General features: G+C 44.3%; 2 protein-coding genes across 2 annotated transcripts in view; one reads left to right on the top strand and one right to left on the bottom strand.

The window, feature by feature from the left end:
• Positions 1-1,874: 1,874 nt before the first annotated feature.
• On the bottom strand, positions 1,875-6,271 carry LOC135378088 (UPF0598 protein CG30010-like). The gene is made up of 3 exons (XM_064610952.1): positions 5,996-6,271; positions 5,834-5,882; positions 1,875-2,404 (listed from the first exon to the last, which is right to left on the bottom strand). Exons 1-3 carry the CDS (start codon positions 6,137-6,139, stop codon positions 1,917-1,919), a joined length of 681 nt encoding a protein of 226 aa, XP_064467022.1. The 5' UTR covers positions 6,140-6,271; the 3' UTR covers positions 1,875-1,916.
• Positions 6,272-6,582: 311 nt separating this feature from the next.
• Positions 6,583-24,950, top strand: part of LOC135387439 (chromosome-associated kinesin KIF4A-like) — a 30,182-nt gene continuing 11,814 nt past the window's right edge. The window contains exons 1-12 of the mRNA XM_064616658.1: positions 6,583-6,740; positions 7,032-7,262; positions 9,193-9,386; positions 10,638-10,721; positions 10,793-11,054; positions 11,257-11,367; positions 20,999-21,174; positions 21,611-21,826; positions 22,286-22,344; positions 23,672-23,750; positions 23,884-23,928; positions 23,995-24,219. Coding sequence (XP_064472728.1) covers positions 7,040-7,262; positions 9,193-9,386; positions 10,638-10,721; positions 10,793-11,054; positions 11,257-11,367; positions 20,999-21,174; positions 21,611-21,826; positions 22,286-22,344; positions 23,672-23,750; positions 23,884-23,928; positions 23,995-24,219 — 1,674 coding nt within the window. The 5' untranslated portion in view covers positions 6,583-6,740; positions 7,032-7,039. The remainder of the gene's footprint in view (positions 6,741-7,031; positions 7,263-9,192; positions 9,387-10,637; positions 10,722-10,792; positions 11,055-11,256; positions 11,368-20,998; positions 21,175-21,610; positions 21,827-22,285; positions 22,345-23,671; positions 23,751-23,883; positions 23,929-23,994; positions 24,220-24,950) is intronic.

Consider the following 24,950-nt stretch of genomic DNA (forward strand, 5'->3'; position numbering starts at 1 on the left):
TTCGGTCATCAACTACCTTTCCCACAACAGAGCCCCATGTAGCAGCAGATCCCAGTAAAACAGTCTCCCCTTGCTCAATGGTAGCCTCACCTCTGATATGACTAAAGTATTCTCTATTTATGTGCGTTGGGAGCATGTTGTTAATTGAAACAATAGAATCTGAAAAATTAGACAACTGTAGTAAAAGGTTACACTGCAGGATATTGGGTATGCTGAAAGTCATACCTCCTATGGAAATAAGTAGCTACTCATCCTGTGAAAGATCCCATAAAAAAAAAAAACTTTTGCACCATACTGAACAAACGCATGGAGGAAACAAGGATGGACAGGGACAGCGTTCGCTAGCAGCACTTTTAATGTGGACAAGAACCTCACCTAGACTGACAGTTCATCTGCCACAAAAGCGACCTGTGGCTTACACTGAAACTTCTAATGCTATTGGAAAGGTGGAGCACTAAAATATGTTTTCGTCCAAGAGAAAGTGTTGTGGGGTGTTCTCCCAATGGGTATTTAATTCTTCCACCTGTGCTCTTCTCTTCAAACAAAACCAGGAGCACAAATAAGTGTGCTAACAGTGTGACATAGACGGCCTGACACAGTACAAGAATGGAATGGTCATCCACAGCAGCTCGTATGATGGTATTTCTTAGGCAACAGCAGTGCTTTGGCATGACAGATATCTTGATAATCCCTATTTCATAAAATATAATCTGTGGTGTCTCATGTTATGTACTGTAGGGACACGGCTGTCTAAAATCAGCACTCGGTAGTTTATCTCATCTCAAATGTCCAGGTGTTGCAAGACTATTTCAAGAGTAATAAGCACGTGCAGCACATGGTCCACCTTCAAATACAATATTGGCACAACACTTTCAAGCGCAACTGAGGTAATATGGGCCGTGGAACTACTGACAGGCAATTTTAGCTAACCGTGACCCCAACAATACATGCTACATGCAGATGAAATGTTTGTATGTACACAAGCCATATATGCTACAATGCCTTATATGTACATATGTGAGTATATTTTATCTGCACACAGCCTGTACATTGGTAATTGTGGTCCTGACAGGGGATTGCACTTTTTCTCCTCCAAGATGTGAGCTTATGCTTAATTTACTGAAGTACACTATGCATTTGCAATTGTAATTTTAGAGGCAAAACCCATAAGACACATGCCATATGACACCTTGCATAGCTCACACCACTTGCAAAGGCTGCTCTGACCCTCGACCAGAGGAGCTAAAAGCCCTGCCCAAAAATGATAGACAGGATTGATTGATTTACTTTTCAGTAAAAAAAAGTCAAGAAATAAAACCATTTTGGGATGTCTGTCCACTGATATGAAGTACAGTTCATTTTCATCACTCCCTCGTTGCACTGGTATTTTCCCAAACACAAGAGCACCGTATATATGTAGACTGACTACACATAAAAGACAGCATTGCACATCATAGATTATAGAACTCTTACACTGCACAAGGTCAAACAAAAAGCACAACTACCAGCAGAAATGTAACAGAAGGAAAGAAATGTACATGTCAGATAGCAGGGCTGTCAGCCCTTCTCCTGCAGTTAGCTGTTTTCACATCTGGAACTTGTTCCAATGTGATATCCTTGTATCTCGTACACATACATGCCCCCGTACATGCTTTTGCATTCAAAATGCAATTGCAGGACAGCAGTGGTAACTATGCTATACTTTTGCCATTTTTCTCTATTACATAGATTCGCTGAAATGTTGCACAATGCAATCATTAATGTTTTAGTTTTCTGACACTAAAATGAAATACTGTTTGCCAGCACTGCTATGCACCATAGCATTTCACAATGATTTTTCGAGAAGTCCGGCTGCATATTTGTAAACACCTAAATCAGACCCGGAACAACAATTTATTTCTCTTAGGTAAGCACCATCATGTTTCTTCTTTGTCCTTCCAGCATGAAAACTGTTCCACTCTGGGCTGGAGTATGTTACTGAGGGTATAGCACTGTCCATCCCAGTTGAAGTGCGTTGGCGGTGATGTTTCAGGGTCTCCTTTCTCAAACACAAAATGCTTACTGAACTCTACAGCTAGCAACGATCGAACGAGTCCTACACCGCCAACTTTGTCTGGTGCTGGGTGGTATACTCTCCCTGTTCCGGGAAGCATGAAGATGTGATGTGGTTCAAAAGGAATTTTGAGCAGAAGTCCAGCATGATTATGTAACAGGAAGCCTACTTTCTGGTTCCCTTGCTGGGGGTCCTCCAGCTTAACAGCGTGGGTAAACACAATAGGCAGATCGTCACATCGGATGTAGTTCATCTCACGTCCACATGGTGATACAAAAGGAAACTCCTCTTGATAGTGGTCTGTGTTGTTGATCTTGACATGCCGGAAGAAGAACTGGAGAAATTTTTTTTCTGTGACAATTTTTGTAGTTCGTTAATAGATCATATTACACTGCATAACACACTTCGTAAATGATCGATCCACTCTTTCTTGCAAAATGTAATGCATGCATTCAATACAAGTGCACATCAAATGTAGGCATAAGTTTAAAACTGAGTGGAGCTGCCACTTCCATCAAACGATAATCTGCTACATCGAGCAACTGAGGTAATTGACTAGACGGAGTAGCCGCTCTACAGTAAAAGCAAGGACAACAGCGTGCTCCAGTCATGCTGATGAACTTGGCATGTGTACAACCGTGCTGTACGGCACGTCTTACATACTATGTCAGCTAACCATGAGGCACATTTCTCTGGATTATTTTCTCTGCAATGTAAATAAGAGTTTCTGCTGTGGCAGTCTGTAAGTGAATAGGATAGGCACCCGATGACTTATGGGTGTACAGACTGCAATACATTGTGCAGCCAACCCTTGATTCATGAATTCATTCGCTTTATGAATGGTGTTTCCTGGGGCAAGACACCTCTCCTTGCTTTTCCCCCATGACTTCTGAAGAGTGAACACATGTTTCAGGTACAGTGCTTCGAGGACAGGAACGAGTCAAGTGTTAGATTACTAACGTTTGTCTTGAGCAGGATTGACAAAGGAGAAACGATAGTGCTATTCCAAAGTATTTTTAAAAATAAATGTAATCTGACATCATGATGCATTTTGTAGCACTCTCTCTCTCTCTCATTCCAAACGTTGATTTATGAACGATTTTTTGAGAAACAGCGACCATTCATAAATCGAGGGCTGACTGTGCGACATGACCTCCTGTTCTGCTTTTATTGCCGACAATGTCTGTATGTCATCCTGCACAGTGGTTACTTATACAATTTACTCAACTCCTAGTAGAGACAACCTGACGTAAATGACAGGCAGTGTACAATCTAACAAGTCTGCTACATCAAAGTAAATATGTATGTATGTCACACTGTACCAGAACCACTCTGTTAATGTAGAGGTAACCACACTTTGCTAGACATAACTGACATTGTTCCAAATTAGGAATTCAGCAAAGATGGGCACTCAGTAGCCAACCTTTTGTTGTTGGAAACAGTAAAAGATTGCCTAGGTGTACGAATTGTGAACTAAAGTGTACTGTTGTATGCCATGGTTATAAATTGGAACCCATCTATAATGCTCATGTGCACTGGAGAAAATAATTTATTGGTATCAAATAACCTTTTTGCTGCTTAATAGCTTTGGTCATAAAGATGAGAGTGGAAATAGCTGGCTTTGGCTAGTGCACTGGTTGGGCCCCTGAAAAATGTCTTCTAGACTAAACGGAGCCTGGTTGATACTCAAGTAATTATTGTAGCTGTAGTGACACTCTTGTAGCTACTGTAGTAATGGAAATGAGCTGCGCAGGCAGCCATTTGTAGCCACAGGCTTCGTGTGTTTGAAATCGCCTGTGGCACTGGCTGATACAAACAACAATATGACTTTCTGTGTGCTTAGAGAAGGAAGGAGAGGAAACATTGAGCAGGCCTTTTTTTTTTCGGTCTATATGGTGTTCCCCTTAATCTGGTGCCTGCACTGCAGGACATGGGGTACAGATTGCAATTTCGTTGTAGGTTTGTGGTGACAGTCAGTACAGTGCAAAACAAAAGCGGCTAAGGACCCAGATGTGACTGTAGACCAGGGGCGCCGAAGTGGCGGCCTGCGGGCCGCATGCGCCCCGACTGGGATTGCTATGCTGCAACGTGTCCTTCTGAGAAGTGTCGTGGAACCGGTGGCAATGGCTAGAAGCCTTGTGACCGTAGTAGGATGGATAAGTTTTGCATTTCGTGCAGCAAAAATATTAGAAAGACAGTCACGACTCCCATTTACGATATTGTCTTTGCAGATGGAACCGATTTATTGACTTCCTTTTTGCACTTTCAGAGTTACAGGTCAAAAACACCAAAAATTTTTGTGCCTATAATGCCATTTTTAGTGCCTAAATCAGGATTTTTGGCACTTTTTATAGACGCTTAAAACAAGGTTTTTTCGTGCCTAAAAATCTGGGCTCTACTGATGACTTACAAATGGAACTGATTGACCTGCAGTGCGACACACTGATAAGTTCTGATAAGACACACTGATAAGACACACTGGTTCAGTACAACATATGTCTAATACTAATAATAATTTGTGGCTTTATAATGAGACAACTGTGTCAACATACATCTGCAAGCAGGTGTTTTCTGTGATGAACCTGAATATGTCAAACTTACGCTCACAACTAGGAAACAAATACCTCAACGCTGCCCTTAAGATTGCCACTGCTCCATCACCACCACCCAATGTTGACGAAATAGTTAGAAACAAGAGATTCAAAGTTTCCTCAGTACACAGCAAATAAAAATGATTGCTGACCCTGTGATTGATAAATGCTAGGGTCCGGTTTCACAAACACCGATTTACATTTTAACCAAGATCAACAGTCCGTTAACTTGAATTTAATGCTCAACTCTGCTTCAGTAAAGGGAGTTATTGTCACCGAAACAGTCACCACACCGCCAGCTAACATTTCTTGAGAAGAATGGAATGTTAACTTCCAAGTTTTAGCATCTGTTGATCTCGGTTCAAAGTTAACCAGCACTGGTGAAACCAAGCCTAAGTAACACAAATATATGTTGTTTTAAGTTCTGTGTTGTGTCAGCTATATCAGAAACAGGCTATCCCAAATCCATGGTCTCGTGTAGTTCCTCCGTGGCTCAATGCGGCCCGCGGACACGAATGAGTTCGGCACCCCTGCTGCAGACCATTGTGGTGTCACTGGGGTAGAGGGTGTCACAATGAAGGGATCTCGGGTTGTGTGTTCAATGACGGCACACTATTTCACGTCTGCTGCTACCATTTTTGAAGTCGCACCTTGGACACAACTATACTCCATGTTATTTTCATCAAGTGAATATCAGATTAGAATATTACATTATAATATTTGCTCAAGTGTAAACATTGGTTGTAGCATACAGTGTCACTTCCTTGGCTGCAGAAAGCAGTTTATAATGCTACTGGGTACATCCGGCTATGCTTGCACAAACGTTGAGGGCATTCCTCAGTAGCTTCGGCAGTACTTTACACACCAAGCAGGCCCAGATATCCCCCGTATTGTCATACGGCTGCAGTCAGCAGGACGATTTGCTGTGCCTTAAAGCTTATTTTGTCTGTGCATGTCACCAGGAACATGACATGAATTTCCATTATTGTTTCACGTTAATAAACTTTGAACTTTCAAGCTGAGTGGGGCAACAGCATTGTTTGAGGGGCACAATGGACACAAGCGACAGTGCAGAAGTTCGTAATACGTAGTTGTCACTAGACGAATGTTGTAATCCTTTATGTGGACACGGTTCTTTTACCCGTTCCCCATCTAGCTGTATTGCATAAAGTTAGAAGTTATACAATACCTTTGAAACACGATGTAAAATTCTTCATCCTCGCATCATCCATAAATAACTGTCAAAATAAAATATGAGTATCTAGACTCGTCAGCAAGCATTTTTTAGTCTTGCGAGAGAACGATTACTTATGAATAATTAGGATTATCAGACACCAAAGTAGGGGCGTACCATTCCTTGATGATCAATATAGTAGAAATATTCTCGTGCGTTGTCCTTGGTTGTTTGACCTTGCACGTAATGGAGAGCTCTAAAACGAATAAACGAAACACAATATTCGTTGCTTTTCAACGCTCTTCGACCGATACTAAACATAGTGAACTTTTCTAACAACCCTGGAGGCTGGCAACACGTCAGCGTGAGGTTGATTGTTGCAGTGATTTGACTGCATGGTTGATTGAGAGGGCCATGGCGTCATGGTTGTCGGTGGTTGTAGCTGGTTGTAGCTAGCGTCATAGCCAGAGCCACAGCCAAAGCACAGAAGCAAAGAAAAAAGGCAATCGGAAACGAGATTAGCAGAAAGTGACGTCAACATCGCCTTGTTACTCCGTTGCTGCGCTGCACGAACCTATCCTGGACTAACCTCGCTGGCTAACCAGCCAACCAGGGAAATGCATTCACACCTGCGCACAGGAACATTCCGTGGCTTCGCGGCACTAACCTTACTTAGTCTAACCAGCAAACTACATTCATAGCTGACGCGAATGATACCCTTCCGCCCTTTCCGCTTGCCTCACGGCCAATCGCCAATCTCCACAATCTCGTTCCCGGCACGCCAGATACTTCTTTCATCATTAACTTCTGGAAGCTGCTGCTGCATCGCGGCGCCACCGTCTTGAGCTGGAGCTGCTTGAGCCGTTGAGGAAGGAGTCGAAGGCTGCCAACCGTCCTGTTGTGGGAAATTTAAAAAGGACAGGTTTGTTATTTCGCAAAGTTTGTCAATCACACTTCGTGTACAGACGACAGGTCCGCTGCGACAAGAGGGCTATTGCTGTGGTTGCAGTATTAATGGCCCTATGGCATCGGAATGCCGTTCGCCCCGTCTATATTGCAAATGCTTAGCAAACACTTAGAAATTTAGCAGTGTTGACGTTATGTACCGGGACAACTCGCGCGACGCATAAACTCGTCTGGTTGTGCATTTCTAAACTGTGATATTTAAATCTGGTCAGTGAGCGTTTGAACTATTGAAACGTGTACTCGGCAGGACAAAGGATGGAGAAGTGTATTCCAGTACGGGTAGGACTTCGGTGCCGCCCGCTGATAACGAAGGAGGTCCTCGAAGGCAGCCGGCCATGTGTCAAGATCCCTGATTCGTGCCAAGTTATCCTCGGGACTGACAAAGCGTTCAGCTTCGATTATGTTTTCGGACCTGAAGACAGCCAGAAACTGGTATATGAGGGGACCGTTTCCAAGCTGATTCCGGAAATTTTTAAAGGTAAGACTTTGCGAGTGGGCACATATTACATTAGCATATTCGTCTAATTTTTAACTAATCACAATTTTCAGCATTGTTTTGGTGCACTATAGCCATAGTTGCTTATGCGCCATTAAAACGGAATCATCATCAACGTACAGTGCTCGCAACTTCCAACCAGTCTCCCGTTGCCGACCTCCGATAAGCGCTCGACATCGCAATCATTACCGTGCATGGAGGAAGGAAAGAGAGGGGGAGCCCTGTTGCACCGAGTAGTGAGGCAAAGATTGGGGGCCACTCTAGTAACATCACTGCTCGCCTTCCAGTTTCGGTTGCACACCGCTCTATGGGAGCCCACAACGCATAGTTTCGGAATACTTGGAGAGGTGTGGTTGTAGCGCATCAAAGTGGCCCCGAAAGTGACGCGTGCAAACCGACCTCTTTGGGCTATTCAGGTAACGGCAACGTGACCCCCACGTGGCTCTAAAGAAGCTACAGCACATCTCCTATCCTTATGTCACTTGCCCTAGAGTCATTAAATAAGCTATGCTTCAGAGTATCGATACTGAGTTCCAAGAGCGAGCATGCGCCATCTTGTTTCCGCGTCACGCTACGCACGCGCACTGCGGATTTTAGCACACAATGCCATCTATTGTGCACAGGTGAAATGTTCCTTTCGTTTGCAAGCAGCAGTTGATGGCCTTGAGCTCACCTTGACATCCTCGGGACGCTCTGGTTGACAGTACATGGATTATCGCACAACAATCATACACGCTTCTCCATCCCACAGTGAGCATTATGTTAGCCATCTTTGATCCTCAACTTGGGACGGTACCGGTGTGGTACGGAAACAAGATGGCGCTTCTGCTCTCCCTTGGACCTCAGTGTCGATACTCTAAAGCGAAGCTTATTTAGTCACTCTAACTTGCCCCATGCCTCTCTCTTCTGTCGAAGAGCCGTTGGGGCACCTCCTTTTCTTCTTTCCTCTATAGTACCGGATCCGACCCATGTTCTTTTAGGGGGTGGCAGGATGTTGACATGCTGTCGCTTATTGTCACACATGTGGAAACAGACTCGACAAAAAACAATATCTAGGGCAATCTTCGGGACGACATTGCAACGTGTCTGTTTTGCCACTTGCCCGTTTCTTCGGCTGGCCATGTCCGGTGCAACGTCCAGCCTGAGGGCCGCGAACAGCCCCATATGTCAACCCCATTTCTTTTTCCTTCTTAATAACCATATCCCCCCCCCAATTCCACAGTCTTCTTTTTATGTCTGTGTGTGCATTGCAATGTCATGACTTAGTCATAAACAGACACGTTGCAACGTGGTCCCAATGTTTTTTGTCGAGTCTGTTTTGACATGTGTTGACAACAAGCGGCAGCATGTTAACATCCTGCCAGCCCAGGAAGGAACATGGGTCAGACCCTGTACTGCTTGCACTGTTCGCCGCCAGTCGAGCGCTTGTTGGAGCAAGGTCAAGGCAACGGGAGATTGGCTGGAAATTGCGAGCACTGTACCTACCTAACCATACCTACCATGTACGTCTTCCCGATGTCGTTATGCCGTACTAGTGCAAGAATACCTTTGTACTTTCTACTCATGGACGCAGCATTGCCACAAGGCTGCCCACAACTGTCCTTGATGTTTATGCTATGTGCGTCAAGGAAACTCAGTAAAGTTTTGAATGTGTCCCCAGCTTTATGTCCCTGGTGTGGCATGAATTGCACAAGTCTTACAAGGCGTAGTATTTTCCAAGTGCACGGAAGTTCTTGCTGCATAAGTGATTGTCGGGAGAACCTAAAGGCTGTATTGTTTACAGAAGAAATGGTCAAAATTGCAGTGGTGGGGGGCCCCAGGGCATACACACCATCTGCCCCCCTAAGTCTGGCACTGCTCCCTTCTTTAATGCTGTGCCATTTCTGTAGGTAAAATAATGCTTCTGTTGTAGGGTACAATGTCACAGTGCTGGCCTATGGCCAGACAGGCTCTGGGAAGACATTTTCAATGGGTACATGCTGCACTTCGTCCTGGCAAGGGGTTGACAGCGATGCTGGTATCATTCCCCGCGCAGTGCACGACATATTTGAGGGTGTACAACAACGTCCTGACAAAGTCTTTGAGATTAAGGCATCTTTCCTCGAGGTAAGCATCGAAGACCTGGCATAACTGATATTCGAGACATGGTACAACACCTGAGATTGGGGTACATGAGACTATCTAATCATATGACGGCACGTAACTGTGGCGTAAGGTGTAATCTGGTATAGCCCTAAAAAGTCGGGCCCTACTATAAGGTCAGTTGGTCTTCAGAACCAATGTATTCTTTGAGTTCTTGTTCGTTATACTGCCACGGCTTCTGCACGGAGCATTGCTGGATGGGCCCACATTATATTTCATGAAGGCTTCAAGCATGTTGACGGGTACTCTTCAAATTATTCCTTCCAAAGTGTAGCACTTTTGTTTTTGCCACACTCAAATATAAATCTTTCAGTAGCCTCCTCATGAGAGATTGCATTTTAAAAATATGTCATGACGATTATTTTAAATTGTCATGTGGATGCAATCTGTCTTGAACGTGGGATACGCGATAGAACTTGTGGTGATATCTGTGTAATATTTGCTCACTACCTTCTTGTTCGTAGCCATGCCATCCAAACATACGCTGACGACCAACATGAATAAATATGGCCAGGATCGGATTGTCCTGGCTTTGACTGTTGCACATGCTTTGCAGTCAACATTTGAAATTATGTTGTATCCCAAATTGCATACAAATTATAGTTCAAAAGTAATTCCGAGTGTATTATAAAATTGCTTGCAAAAGTAATTAAATTGCAACTAAACAATATTGAATGTAGTTCTAGAAGTAATTCCTCATAATGTAATGAGTTACAGCAATTGAAATACATACCTGTAATTACTTTACAGGTCTGTCAAGGGGACTCTAAACTCTATCCTTGTGATGGTACAAAATCGTTTCAGGGATAGGTTATTGTAATGATTGTAACTTGAGGCTTTTTTATCAAGTAAATCAAATGATAGAAATCTGGTTTTATATCAGGAGCTGTAGAATACCATAAAATTGGGCTATATGTGTATTTATTGTGCAGAAATTAGTGTTTCACATTTCAGACGAACACTAAATACCGAACGGCTGTGCCAGATCAGCAGTGCTTGGCATTCTCAAGTGCCTGTATCGATGGATGACTTTGCGTTTTTGCAATTTTATTTTCGGGGTTTTAACCTGAAATGACGATAACGTAAATGAAGAGGTGAAAACAGGCTTTGCAGCGTTAACCTTGCAGACAAAAATAAGGCTAACTATAGCTCTAGCTAGTTAGCAGTGTTTTTTTCTGTTGTGGTTTGAGGTTCAAGGCTGAAAACGTTTTTAAGGTCTATAAGGAGGACATTCTTGACCTGTTTAGCAAGCAGCAAGGACCGCTTTCTATTCGAGAGGACAGCACTGGAACGATCAAGGTATGCACTTGCTTTGCAAATGTCTATTTGCTGTTTTGCTGACACATTCGATGCACTTGTTTTCGTGGCAGGTTCAGAACTTATCAGAAATCCCGGTCCATGACACAAAAGAGACTCTTGAGCTGCTGGAATCGGGGTCCTCCGCTCGAAGGACTGCGGCAACTGGCATGAATGCACACTCCTCGAGGTCTCATGCCATCTTTACACTATCCGTGGAACAACAGGCAGCGGATGACAAAAATGACACTACGATGGCCAAGTTCCACTTGGTGGACCTTGCTGGATCCGAGCGAGCTGGCAAGACAAAAGCCCAGGGAGAAAGACTGAAAGAAGGTAGGGACTTCCTAATTAAAACTCAAAGGTTGGTACATAAATAGTTTTGTCTCTATTGTTTCAGGAAATATTTAACTTTGATAGGTTCAAAATGTGTCAAATGTACAAGTTAGGGTTTGCAATCTTGCATACCTAGCGTATTGAGTCTTTGAACCATATCAGAATACCATTTTTCCATGGTTATGCTTTAAATCTCGTTTAGGAATCAACATCAACAGAGGTCTGCTTTCCCTTGGCAACGTCATCAGTGCCCTGTGTGATGAAAGCTCTCACGTGCCTTACAGGGACTCGAAGCTTACTCGTCTCCTCCAGGGTAAAATCTGTGATGCTGATGCCATATGACTTTGTATTAGTGATGCTGAACTATCGATAGCAGAGGTGTGCAAACGCCCTGAGGATCTTTGCCCTCACATCACTTTTCATCCTGGATGTTTTTCTCACCGCTTCTCAATTTGGGGAGGGGGATTTTTTCTTTTTTTTTTTTTGTTTCTGGAAAAGTTTCCTCACCCCACCATACATGTATTCTTGAAAGAATTTCCTCACCTCAACCTTTTTCCTGAAGATGTTGTCTAACCTCATCACCTTACCTCAACCTCATTTAAAACAATTTTCCTCACCTCAATTTTTCATGAAGAATATTCCTCACCTCAACGTTTTCCACAACACCTTTCCTCACCTTGCCTCACCTCATAATTTTTCTGCACTGGAAATTGCTGCTACAAATGAATTTAATGAATCCACCTGCTGCACCTAAAGTCACAAAATAAGCTACGGTTCAGAGTATCGACACTGAGGAAAAAGGGTGAGTTGGAGCCACCATGTGGTTTCCGTTTGACCTCCAGCGCCACCCATGGAGCGCTCTTCGAAGTATCGTCTTCTTCCACTGCCGAACTTCATCTTCGTCTATTTCTACTGCCGAAGTAGGCGCGAGGCGGCAGGTGAAACGGAAACAACATGGAGGCTTCAACTCACCCTTTTGCTTCAGTGTGGGTACTCTGAAGCGTAGCTTATTTAGTGACTCTAGCTGCACCTAACGAGAAGCATCGACGAAGTTACGCATGTTGAACTAAGGGCTGTACTCCCAGACCACCTGCACTTCACCCTCAAGGGACCCTGGGCTACGGGAGTCCTGAGTGCGAACATCCCCTTAGAGGAGCGTGCGTTTCTCTAACGTAAACATGTGTGCCCGTAGCCAAGGGCTGGGCGTCGGGAGACTTGAAGGGGATTCTGGCCGATTCGTCATACAATGAAGTGGAAGTGGAAGCGCACGCGCAAGACCGTGCTTCATTTCCGCTTCCGACGTCTGTCGTCTGCTACTTTGGTATTGCCTGTTCTGGTCGCGTTTGGTTTGCGAAGTGCGTGTCAGTCTAGTGTTCCGATGGCTCCACGTGCACAACACAGTGCAGAGGAGCGGGAGACGTTTCTAGAACTGGTTGAGAAGCATAAAGAGGTCACTAAAAGCAAAAAAATCTGACCGCGCATCACTTGGCGTGAAAGCCTGGGCGCAGTTAACCAGGGAGTTTGATGTCCAGGGAGTAGTGTCTAAGAGGACTGTAGGGCAATTAAAGAGACTTTCAGAAAACAAAAGCCAAAGCAAAGGGCAAAGCGGCAGATGCGCAATCCTGGAGGGGCACAGGCGGCAAGCTTCTCCTGTGACCCAATATCGGAGAGGGGATGCCGCATCTGAAACTCCTTAGACTGAATTGGTCAGGAAAAGTACAACCGTTGTATACTGCGGATATGATTTGTTGGAAAAAGGCTAGGTCGTGACTTGTTTTGTGTCATATGTTCACAGCACCAGGCGTTATATGGAAAATGCTCGCATCTATCGCGTGTACAATTGCCACAGACACCCACACCATGCTAGAAAATAGGTGACTCCGATAGACGGTATCTTGTTTGGATTCACATTCGTTGTACTGCTCAAGGTGGGCTTCCCCATCTCGAATTTGTAACGTCAGTACGGAAACAACACCGTGAGGGTAGCGCTTGAATCGCTCAACACAATCTATGAAATCGCACATGTCCTCCATGTTTGTTTTGGGGCGAGCATCTCTCTGGGAGCGTACAAGCGTGGCTGGCGCGCTCCCTAAGGGTGCCCCTTGCGAATACGGGGACTTTGGGAAACGAAATTACAAGTTGACATTATGTGTACCAGAGTCTCAGAATTTTGCAAGGCCCAATCCCAAAGCTTTGAACAGTAAACATTGTTATTCGAAACAACACTTGATGTGTGACAAAACAATTCTGCTGCCTTTGGCGGCAATTCTGTCACTTCGTGTTTGCAGATATGCATCGAAATATATCTGTTGCAATGTGAAGCTAAACTAAGTGCGCAGTTGACGCGATCAAGAGTCTTCGATGTGACTTTTCGTTGGAGTAAAAAAATAATGAGAACAGCGTTAGTTTTAGACGTGAATACAAACGTGACTGACTGTGTAGTAGTAAACAACATGAAATTAGCCTAGGAAGGCGACACCTGAGTTGCTTGATTTAATGTAGTAGTGCCTGGTTTTGAAATTTTACATCGCAGATCGGTAGTCGTCGAAGTGTGAGAGGTGCAAATAATTCTGTTATGCTTTGGCTGTTTGACGAAAGAACTTCACAGTCATGCCCACCCGATGCAGTACTGCGTAAATGTTGGTTGATGTGGTATAATTGAATCTGAAAGGAACACAAGAATGGTGGCAGTATTTTTTTAGAAGTACTAATGTCTTGTCTACTCATATTACTTGTGTCTAGCCAAATTATCATTTGTAAGATTGAGAATCATGGAAAGCAAATTTCAGGGTAAGTAGCATTCGTGATCTGGCTACTATTGCGAGGCTTGTCCATGAATACGTCTCACATGGGAACTCTAATGACAGTCACCAAAAATACTACGGACAGCGCTGCATTCAGCCCTGTATACACATTAGCCCCGAATTGAACGGAGTCTCTAATCCTATTTCTTGCTGTACTTCCCGTTTGGCTTTGTCCTCGAACTATCGGCAACACTCTAGATTGCTCACAGGCAGAACTGTTCTATTTTGAAAGTATGTTCTTGCATTTTATAGCCAGATGTAACCATTCTGATCTGGTGCCCTTAATACCTTCACTGATAATGCTTGTGCTTCACAGCTAATTGTGTGAAATTGTAGCCTGTATCATAGTCTACACAAGATGACAATAATATTACACTTTCGCAATACAAATGAGACAAATGCGTATTGCATTTCGATCCGGTGCAGACTGAGTCATCATTTTGACTTCAAAATTTTACGCACGTTTCGTCGTCACCTTCCAAGGAGCGGGGCATCAAACGGCACTGTACAGCTTAACCCTTTACCTTGTACTCTCCGAGTGACAGTTTTCGAGTTCCTGAGACTTCCAGGATGCCACTTACCATGGTACCTGCTTTAAAGGCGTGTCGTCGCGTCAGAAGCTGGAGGCAAGAGATAACCCTCATTAGGACGACGCAGCAATGTGGATTCCCAAGTGCTCCTCCTGATCGCTGTGCAACAGTTAGAAATTCAGATCACAAACGTTCCATCCATATTGTTCCTCACCTCACCTCGCCTCAACGTCATTGTCGAAAAACTTTCCTCATCTCAACTCACCTCAACCTCCTTTTTACCAGCTCCCGTGGCGTTAGGGTGGCTGCTTTCCACGCCAAAACTGGAAGGTGACGCGGGTTCGAATCCCTGCACCGGCTGTGCTGACTGGGGTTTTCTGACAGACTTTCCAGCAAATGTCTGCACAGTTCCCCTTGAAGTCTGCCCAGGACGCATACTAACCCCTCCGTCCCCCCACTCCTTCCTGCTGTCCTCTCTCTCCATCTATCCACATCTGTACGCCGCCCATAGCCACAGTTGCTTCGTGACGCTAGTACAGAATTAAAATAAAAAAAACTACTTGGAAAAGTTTCCTCACCTCACCTCAATCTCCCTTTTGGGAATTTTTCCTCACCTCACCTCAATATGCATGAGGTGAGGAGATGTGAGCTGAGTTCACTCTCATCTGCCCTTGTGAGGATGCCCACCTTTGATCGATAGTACTATCGATGGTGAGAAAACTATCGATAGTCGACCTCGTTCTGCGAGGTGGCTTTTATGTACCTGTGTGTTCTAGCTACATCCTGGGAGCTATTCTCCTATTCCCCTGAGCATCTGTTGTCTGCTGCCGGGCAGATAATCTCGGACAGATGGAGCAGACTGAAGGGAAAGAAAGTAGACATGCTGACATTTGTCCATCAGAATTACTGGCTTAGACAGGACTAAGTTCCAGCCTCTTTCAGCTAAAGCGAGAAGCTCTTCCAATTTATAAAAAAAATTGTAGTACCCAATTCTTGTTGTAGATTTTCTGAGATTCGCACAAATGAAAGATGAGCTACTCAATAGTTCCTGTTGGTGTAGTACAAACTTGGTATGTGCTGATATTCGTGAATTTAGTTTAGACAGCGGAATCTACTGACGTCATTACACACCCCTTTTTCAAGGCGAAGATCAGCAACCACAGTTATGGGTTGTGAAAGTGTCTCCACCCGTAAGTGTGAAGTACGCGCGGCGTGGCCATGTCCAGCTCCAGAGACCAATAGCCATAGTTGTTTCATACTGTAGCATGCCGTCCAAAACCAACAACAAACTACCGTCATGCACAGAGTACCATGTTCTTTGTCAAACCAGTCATATGTCGTGATGAGTTAGCTCCACAAAATGTAAGCAATACCACATCTGAATTTTATAGCGTTCCTTTTCGCATGCGCATTCTCCGCTTGTTGGATGCGTTTGAAACATTTTTTCGTGTCGTTCTTCTAGCTAACTGGTTCATTTCTCGTGTACTCGATGAATAATGCCACCAAACGCAGTTGAAAACAAGTTGTTTGCACAAGACTAACGATATTCACCTTTAGTAGGACTATCGACACTGAAATGCCTCGAAAGTATTGACAGAACTATCAATGGGCAAACAGTCGTTAAACTGTCAGTACTACTATCAACAGTCAAATGTCGTAAAACTGTCGATGGGCAACTAGTGAAAGTCAAATGTCGTAATACTATTGATAGTACTATCAATAGACAGTTTTCGATAGTTTTGCATCACTACTTTGTATCCTTGCCATTATTATTATTATTTTTTTTTCTTCTTCTTGGAATGAGTCTTGTGTGACTATCAAATTATGGTGCAGTGTCCACAAAATTTTTTGCTAACCTACCATGGAGCATTCTCCAAAATCCAATTCCACGACACAATGCACAACTACAGTTGAGCCCGTTTATTGCGATGTTCGATATAATGATAATTCCGATATTACAATCAAATTAGTGGTTCCTGGGCATGTAAACAAGAGATCACTATAACGATCGCTGCGAACGCGTTTGCTCGCATATAGCGACTAGAATTCTCCTGGTGGCCGATAAAACTGTGAAATTCAGGCAAGATTGCACTTTGATGGCATTTTCAAAAGCCTTAGCCTCCATGAGCATTTAAGTGAGAACGCAGTGCCTTTATCGACAAATGACTGCCGGAGAAATAAATTTAAATAGAAAAATAAAAGATCGTCTCACTTGGTGTCTAAAGTAGAGACATGACGCCACCTTTTCAAAAATAATCAAGGAAATCGAAGATGGCATTTTTGAGAAAAATGAGATGCAACCATAGGCGCCGACTGCGGGGGGGCGCGGGGGCCCTTGCCCCCCCAGAACATGAACTAGGGGGGGTGCCGCCTCCCCCAGGAAGTCCCGCTAAGAGACTGACACCAACCTTTGGGGCTCGGCGCACCTGGGTCAAAAGAGCAAAGAGGCACCAACCCCAAAAATGCATCTTGCAATTTGTAAAATATGTATCCGCCCACCATACTCATTATCACAGTAGAAGGTGAGGCGAAGAAACACAGAGGATGACACAACACATAGCCTGAATTTCGCCCAAAGCAATCAGATCAATGAAACGAAGCAGTCGAAAAGGTGTCAGCAGCTGAGAGGTGTAACGGTAGGATCTTCGGAACGCATATCCGTTGGGAGCGGGTTCAACTCCCGCTGCTCCATTTCATTGACCATATTCATTATATTGCGCGCATTTCGAGTCAAACACCGAACAAAGGGACAAAATGCATTGAATATGCATTTTGTTCCTTTTGCACTCAGTTTTCAAAGGCGTAATGCCTTCAGTTGTGCACATGTTCACTGTTTACGTTCTCTCTGTTTTTTCTTTTTGTTTTGTTTTTTCTGTTCTTCCTTCCTCTTAATACCAGTTCTGCATGCATCATAGGATCCCGCCGGAGTCTGTGATTCTTCAGCTTTAGTTTTGTGTTCTTCATTTTCCTTTTCCTTTTCTTTCCTTCTTTTTGTTTTCTTTTGCTTTCTTCTTTTCTTTGCCTTTTTTGTCTTACCCCTTTCACTTTTTTTTTTTTTTTGGAATAACAAGTTGACATCCATCTGGCTTAACTTTCCTTTCTTTTTTTCCTTAGTAAACATACCCCCCCCCGCCAGAGTACTTACTTCGCGGTGTGCCCTTGCATGCAGTACATGCAAGTACATGCAGCCTTTTATGGGTTCAGCAGAATCCTCATGCACGACTTGCCATGGCTCTTCTGGTCGTTTCTGTTCAGGAATCTCTTCCTTCTGTGGCAATCTTGCATTTCCTGACCCAACCATATGGTCGTGTCTCCCAACTGCAATCCGGAATGCACCTTCGATGAGGTTGGATCTTCTGCAGTTGCCATAGCCACACAACTTGCTGTTAGTGGAGGACAATTTAGCCCCTCAAGCATTAGTATGTCCCCCGGAGGTGTGGGTTCATCCATTGTCACAAGCCGTGGCAGAGTGCTTAGTCCATCGGTGTTTGTGTTCTGTCAGCAAGGTAGGTACGTTAACTGGTAGTCGTATGCACTCAGGGTTAGGCACCAACGAATCATCCGGGGTGAAAGAATGGCTGGAAGAAGTTTTGTAGATCCCATGATTCCCAGTAGGGGCTTGTGGTCAGTATATATGAAGTCAGTCCAGCAATAAATCTGTGAAAGTGCGTTGCACCGAACACTATAGCAAGACCTTCCTTATCTAACTATGCATAGTTTCTTTCACTTTTGCCCAAAGTTTTGGATGCAAAAGCTTTGGGTGCCTCTACCCCTTCGTCATTCTTTTGGGCGAGGACTGTACCTACACCACAGGGAGAAGTTTTTAAAGACACAGTTCAGGATCAGTGGACGACTGCTATCAAATTGTGCTAGGACTGTTAAGGAGCTAAGCAGCTGTTTTAAGTCCTGAAAGCTTGCTTGTGCTCTTCCCATTCCCATGTCGCATTCTTATCGAGCAGTCTATGCAACTTTTCTGCCACTGAAGCACGGTCTCTCAGGAACACATTATCGAAGCTTACTAGACCCAGAAAGGACTGCAGCTCTGTCTTACATTTTGGCTCTGGCGCCTCTGTAATTGCTCAGATCTTGTCCTCAGTGGGATGTATGCCCTCTGCATCCAGACGAAACCCCAGGAACTCAATCTCTTTTACTCCAAATTTGCACGTGTCTCTTTTGGCTCGAATGCCCGCCTGCTGAAGCCAAGACAGGACAACCCACGCAGTGTCCATGTATTGTTCAAAACTCAGTGGTGCCATTGAGATGCCAAACGGCAGCATTTTTACTCCAAGTCCATGTCCAAGTCCAACTCCAACTCCATTTTTACTTCCAAGTCAACACTTCTGATGTCTCTTCATCCACCTGCAGCTGTTGATAGGTCTTTCTTAGGTCTTCCTTGGAGTACTATATTTTTCCACCTTGCAGAGATGCCAAGAGCTCATTAGCTGTTTGCAGCGGATGCACGCTCGGGCAGACACAGGCATTGACTGTACTGTGATAGTCACCACAGAGCCTTATTGGCCCATCCTTTTTTCTAACAGCAACCACTGGCGTAACCATCTTCACGCTCTCTAGTAGTCCTCGCTCGACGAGCAAGTCTAGTGGAGTGATGAGTGAGTCTTTTCATGGCTTCCTGTAGTGCAAACGGTACTTGGCGGTAAACGGTATCAAGGCGATGTGCACTGGTTGCCCTTGTGACCCTCCAGATTGTTCGAAAACAGTTGTGGAAAACCTGCAGTCACTGCATATCCATTCAGCGTGAAAGAACTGATGTTCTGAGGCTGGAACAACATAGAAGGGACAAATACGTACAAAGCCCTTCAGATGACGCACCCTGGAAGTCGCTGAGAAGGCGTGTTAGCTTAGCTCAATTGGTAGAGCCCTGGACCAGCAATCCAGGAGATGTGGGTTTGAGTCCTACAGCTGGCTAACCTTTTCAGTGACGTTCATCATTCAGCGTGTTCACATTGTGGATCCCTTCGGCAGTGATACCCAAACAGTTGAACCAGTCACGACCCAACAGACTAGCTCCAAAACCGTGAACAACTGTGAGATTTAATGCATGTGATTCCCCATGGAAATCCACCATGACCGCTATTTTTCCACAGATGGCTAACCCATAATCTGAAGAAAAATTTTGTCTGTACTCAGAACTGTAGGGCCCTGTCAGCACAATCCCCTGGATGTGCTCTCACTGAAAAGCTGCTCCGGAATCTATCTCCATCTTCAGTGGTACCCCGTTCAAGTGTACAGTGACTTCAAACTTTGGCTGCTGTTTACGCGTCACTGAAAACACTGTCACTGATTCAGAGGCTTGCTCCACTTGATTCATGTCCTTGTGGTCTTTCTTGCTCTTTTTCTTCTTTGAGTAGCACGCTTTCTCTGTGTGCCCCCTTTTTTTTTTACAGAACTCACTAGAATTCTTGACGTGTGGACATGACGCTGCTTCATGAGGGCCCAAACACCAGAAACACCTCTTCCATCACTGACCGGATCTGGTGGTGTTGCCTTTCTGCTGTTTCAGTCGCCAACACAATCGCGTATGCACATTTAAAAGTTGTATTCCTCCTTGTACGGGGCTACGAAGTCTATGAGGGTCTCAAATGTCATCTCACCGCACAGGGAAAGCAGTAGTGCTTGTTTCTTCGCCGATTCTGTGATGTCGTTGGCCTCAAACAACTGAAACCACGGCATCCAGTTGGTGCCGGGCATGAATTCCTTCACCCTTCCCAGCTGCAGGACTTCTCCGTTCCTCGCCGCCAGTGTTCTATCATTGTTGGAAATTTAGCCCCCAAACAGCACAACCAACATTTGTGATATACTCTCCGCTTTATTGGATGTGCTTACATTCCAAGTGTATGTGTTACACTGAGTCATCGTGATCTCCCGCGTCTGGACGGCGTGCAGTCTCCTCTTACTCGAGCCGCACCCAAGTTTTTGCTATAATGAAAGCTGTTCACTCTGTCCAAATTTTAACGCTGTCCTGACCGCAATGAACCACATTATTCTGAATGTCCTGCCAGCTGATTGTGAAGGGGGAACCTGCAAATATGTGATTAAGTTTGTTTTACTGCGGAATTGATATCCTACCAAGGTACAGCTTGGGACAAAAGTTTACGGAACACGACACTGGCGTGCTTCTTCATCGGAGCGACCCCCTGCTAGCAGTCAGGAAGAGATCGGGTTAGAAATGGGTGACTGGCTCATTACACATGTGCGTGTCCCACTATGTGTATCCGCTCCTATTTGCTGCTAGTCTGTCGCTCGAGTGGAGAAATGCGACACCCCGGTGTTCCGTGAACTCTTGTCCCAAGCTCTACTCTCTGCTAAAATGCTTGCTTGGATGTTTCTGCAACATGAAGCTTCCACTGTGGTTCCGCATGCTTCTGGTGTGTGCTGTAAGTTTGTGTGTGCTGTAAATGTCTGTGCATGGGCTAATAGAAAACACAGCACAAACACACACAGTGGTGCACAAACTATTCACACTTACATAACACTCATTATTACTTGGCATTGACAGTTTGTTGCATTCACTATCTGTTGCAGTATGTGCTTCAAACAGGCTTTATTTTGGATACACCTTGTTAACAGGACTTGTTTATGATCCTGACAGACTCTTTGGGTGGCAACAGCAACACCATAATGCTAGCATGCATTAGCCCAGCTGACTCAAACTTTGAAGAGACACTGAACACGCTGAGGTACGCTGATCGTGCACGTAAGATCAAAAACAAGCCCGTCGTGAACAGGGATCCTCAGGCGATGGAATTGATGAAGCTGCGCCAGCTGGTATGCATCCCTTAAATGTATTGTTGACAGTAGCTCTTCTGCGCACGGTTCTGTGATAGTACTTTGCTGTGGAGAAGTGTTTGGCTCTGGCATTCATATGCCAGTATGCCAGACCTATGGAAATCTTTATGACAACTATGTGTATTAAGTGTTAGAACTTTTGCTGCAACATTTCATTGGTTATTCAGATTGACCAACTGCTAATTGCTTGCCATTTTAGCTTTGCTGCTTGACTCGCTATTTTGATGCAGCTGGATTGCGCCTACTACAGTGTGGTTGCTCGTAATCTAATTCATTTCTTTACTTTGCACCCGAGAGGCCACTTTGAAAGGCAGTTCTTTCCTTCTCTCTATCGTTGTGCTATTTCATCAGTTGGTTATTGTAGCTTGCAAATCAAGGTTTTCTTGATGCTAACTATACAGGACAATCTCTGCAGGTCCAACAGCTGCAAGCACAGTTGGAACAAACAGGACAGAGCCCAGACTCGGCCGCAAAAGAAGAGCATAATCCGTTTGACTTCCGTGCTATCCTTGAAGAGAAAAAACTCCTCCTTCAAGACAATGAGAAGCTGCACGATACCAACAGGCAGCTGAGGGAGGCATTACACAAAGCCCTCGACCAGCTGAGCTTTCATAGTGAGCAGCACATAATGGTGAGCTTTGCTTTTAAGCATTAATGTTGGAGCGGTGCACTTTTGTGCAGTGCAGATTGACGTTACATTTATCACAATATAACTGCACAAGAAGAGCAGGTTAGCAGTAGCAGAGTAGAAGTTTTGTTCCCCACTTCTGCCAATTTTCTTTGTGTCTGAGCACAGATGCTGCAGAAAAGATTGGTTTGATTCAGGTAAAGTGACCATATTCCCCATTCCCCAAGGAGACAAGGGGGAGACGATGTTGTTAGACCCGGAGGGGGCCACGTAAAAGCCGAAGGCACCTTTTTTTTTGTGTGTGTCTTTTGCTACTGCATCTTTTTACAATCTGGGATTCTGTTCAGCTCAGTTGCGACCAAATGCCTCACTACAACCAGACTGGTGGGATTGGGACCGTAGAAGTGGGACATGATGCCTGCTTACTTTCTGAATTTTTCTTAATTTCAATCTCTTTTTCAGGACCAGATGGCGATTGAGAAGCTTCGTAGCCTGAATCAGGCGCTCTCTGCAAAAGTTCAGTAAGTGAACCAGTGATCTAAACATTTCGAACAAATCTTTTAATGTGTTTATGGGTCAAAGACAACAAATCTATGAAACCTAATGGCAAGCTTTAAAGGGATGCTCAACAGGTATACAAGGTGCTTTTTTTATGCACTGTGCTATGTTGCCGACGGTAAACTTTCTCCAAAAATTACTGACACCAATAAAGTACATATTGCCTTTCAACCTTCACTGCAAATAAAATATTCACTGCACTCTTTCGTGCTCATGCTCCTCCCCGAGATCCCCTGCATGTCATTTCGACGTAGTGCCCCATCAACCAGTCAAACTACAAGAAGCTTATATTCGAGTTCTCGAATTCGAATCTAATATCAATCACTCGAAGTATTCGATTCGCGAATCCAATATCCAATATTCGCTTTTCAGAATATTCGAGTATACCCCGAATATGAACAACACCCCAAAAGTGGGCTGCACCTGATGCTTCCGTGCATGAGGTGAAGCCGGCTTTACGAAATTGCCAGTGCTGAAGGACCAACACAGGCGGAACAGTGTTTAGTTTAAGATAATGTTAGCCAAGGTAATTGTATATACTTCGCCTGAGGAAGGGGCGGCGGCCCTCTCAAGTGCACTTTAGCTGTGCTGGCATTTTTTTTAAATTTAATGTCTGTTTAAAAAGACTCTTGAATAATGCCTGCAGCAACACTCTCAGCAACACAACTTCCCCAGGCGAGACACACACTCCAGCAAAGAAGCAGAGGGCGTTCATGGCAAAGCTGAGGCTGGATGCCAATTTGTTTGTTTCACAAATGACCTGTGATTATTCATAAACAATTACAACCTCATCTATGTAACATATCACTGCCTGACAAAAAAATTTTGAAATCACATTAATTACCCCAGTAAGTGTAGGCTCACCTGAAAAGCAGGAAACACTATCATGTAAAATTAAAGCGTAGGGGCTTTCCACAGAAGAATTGCATGTCTCTTGTGACAGTGACAGAAAAAGTACACTAAAGCCATGGGCTACAAACTGCAAACTTTTAGTGCAAAGGGCACAAATATTTGATTCAGTATTCATCATTTTCCCCCATTCGATATTCGATTCAACTTCAAATATTCAGATTCGTACACCCCTAGAAAAAGGTGGACAACGTTTTGTGAGGTGTTCATTTACAGTCCTTTCAATGCAGAAAACCTGCGCTTTGTAGAACAACGAACAGGCTATAAGGAGGCATCTGTGCTTTGAGTCTATTCCTTTCTTTCTCTTTCTTGGTGTTTGATGCAACATTCTGGAGCATTGACAGTTCCAATATGAAGCCCCTTACAAAATGTTCCATTTAGGAGTCTTGAATGTGCAACCACCGATGAAGAGAAGGCGCAGATTCTCAATGACATTCAGAGGTCAATTCACGAGTATAAGGCAAGTGTTGGATGAAGTGCCTACTTATTACTCATTAATTAAAACAATTTAATTAGGATTTAATAAGGAGGTGATGCTGGAGAACATATTTTTACATCTACAATGTTTAATCTTCATGCGGAATCTGTTTCAGGAAGAAGAGAAACTGCAACACGAGACAAGCAGGTTACAGCTGCAGGTACGCTGTCTCTCTGGGAGGTACCTTAGCAGCATTGACAACTTTTTAAAAATTTCCTTTCATCAGCCACAAAAGGCTGTCGACCTTGTCGAAGGATCAAACTTTGAAGAAAGGCAGTCTGAGGAAGATGCAGAAGATGTTGCAGCGGAGGAACTAAACCGCACCTTCCGGCGAGCAGCCATGAGTGAAGAGCTCGAGCAGTTGAATAAGGTCCTACAAGCAAAGGAAGAACTCGCTTCCAAAATGACCCTCAATGATGTTCAGCTTGAGGTTGTCCGCCGAGAGTATGAGGTGAATGACTTGCACACTCACTTTTTAATTTCAAAGCAATTGTTCTGAGGCTGAATGAGCACAGGCGTGCACAGCACAAGCCACAAGGTGCCTAAGAACATGAACAATTTGTGAAGAGAGTGTATCCCATTTGTCGATTGAAGCCCCTTGGTCGGTTGTCCGAAAGCAGATGCCAGTATTCCGTAGTGGTTAGTGCACTCGATGGGCAAATGAGAGGTACATGATTCAGTTCCCCCCCACTGTCGGTCTCTATTGAATTTGTCACATTCTTTTTTTTTAAGTGATGACACTTTTAACAACATTTTGGCGCATTATAGCCTTTGTCGCTGCTGTGCCATAAAAATAGTAATCATCATCAGTATCAACAGATTTTTGGATGCCAAAGAATCATGCTTCTCAATTTTTTTGGATAGCACCATCCAACTCTGCCTAGGACCAGGGTATTTTCACCCCAAGTTTAGGACCACATTGAGGAACAGCTAGCTTTTCTTTACTATTTTTTTCATACATATTTCCAAGTTTCCTGATGGATGAAGACGTTAAGTGAGAAAGATAGGTTGATTATGATGCTCAATGATCGTGGATTACGGGATTAGAATTATGGGACACCAGCTCCCATGGCATAGTGATTTGGATGACTGCTTTCCACGCAGAGACTGGGAGGTGATGAATGTTCGAATTCCAGCTCCTGCTGCGCTCTCTTGGGGTTTTCCGGCAGGCTCTTCGGACCT

The sequence above is a fragment of the Ornithodoros turicata genome, chromosome 1 (genome assembly GCF_037126465.1).
Source record: "Ornithodoros turicata isolate Travis chromosome 1, ASM3712646v1, whole genome shotgun sequence".
Lineage (NCBI taxonomy): Eukaryota > Metazoa > Arthropoda > Arachnida > Ixodida > Argasidae > Ornithodoros > Ornithodoros turicata.

Bases quoted from the DNA above. Each gene is read 5' to 3' on its own strand.
- LOC135378088 (XM_064610952.1), bottom strand. From the start codon at position 6,139: ATGTTTAGTATCGGTCGAAGAGCGTTGAAAAGCAACGAATATTGTGTT. The intron at 5,883-5,995 runs GTACGCCCCTAC...TTATTTTGACAG, and splicing joins ATATTGATCATCAAGGAATG to TTATTTATGGATGATGCGAG. The intron at 2,405-5,833 runs GTATTGTATAAC...AAATTGTCACAG, and splicing joins TTTTACATCGTGTTTCAAAG to AAAAAAAATTTCTCCAGTTC.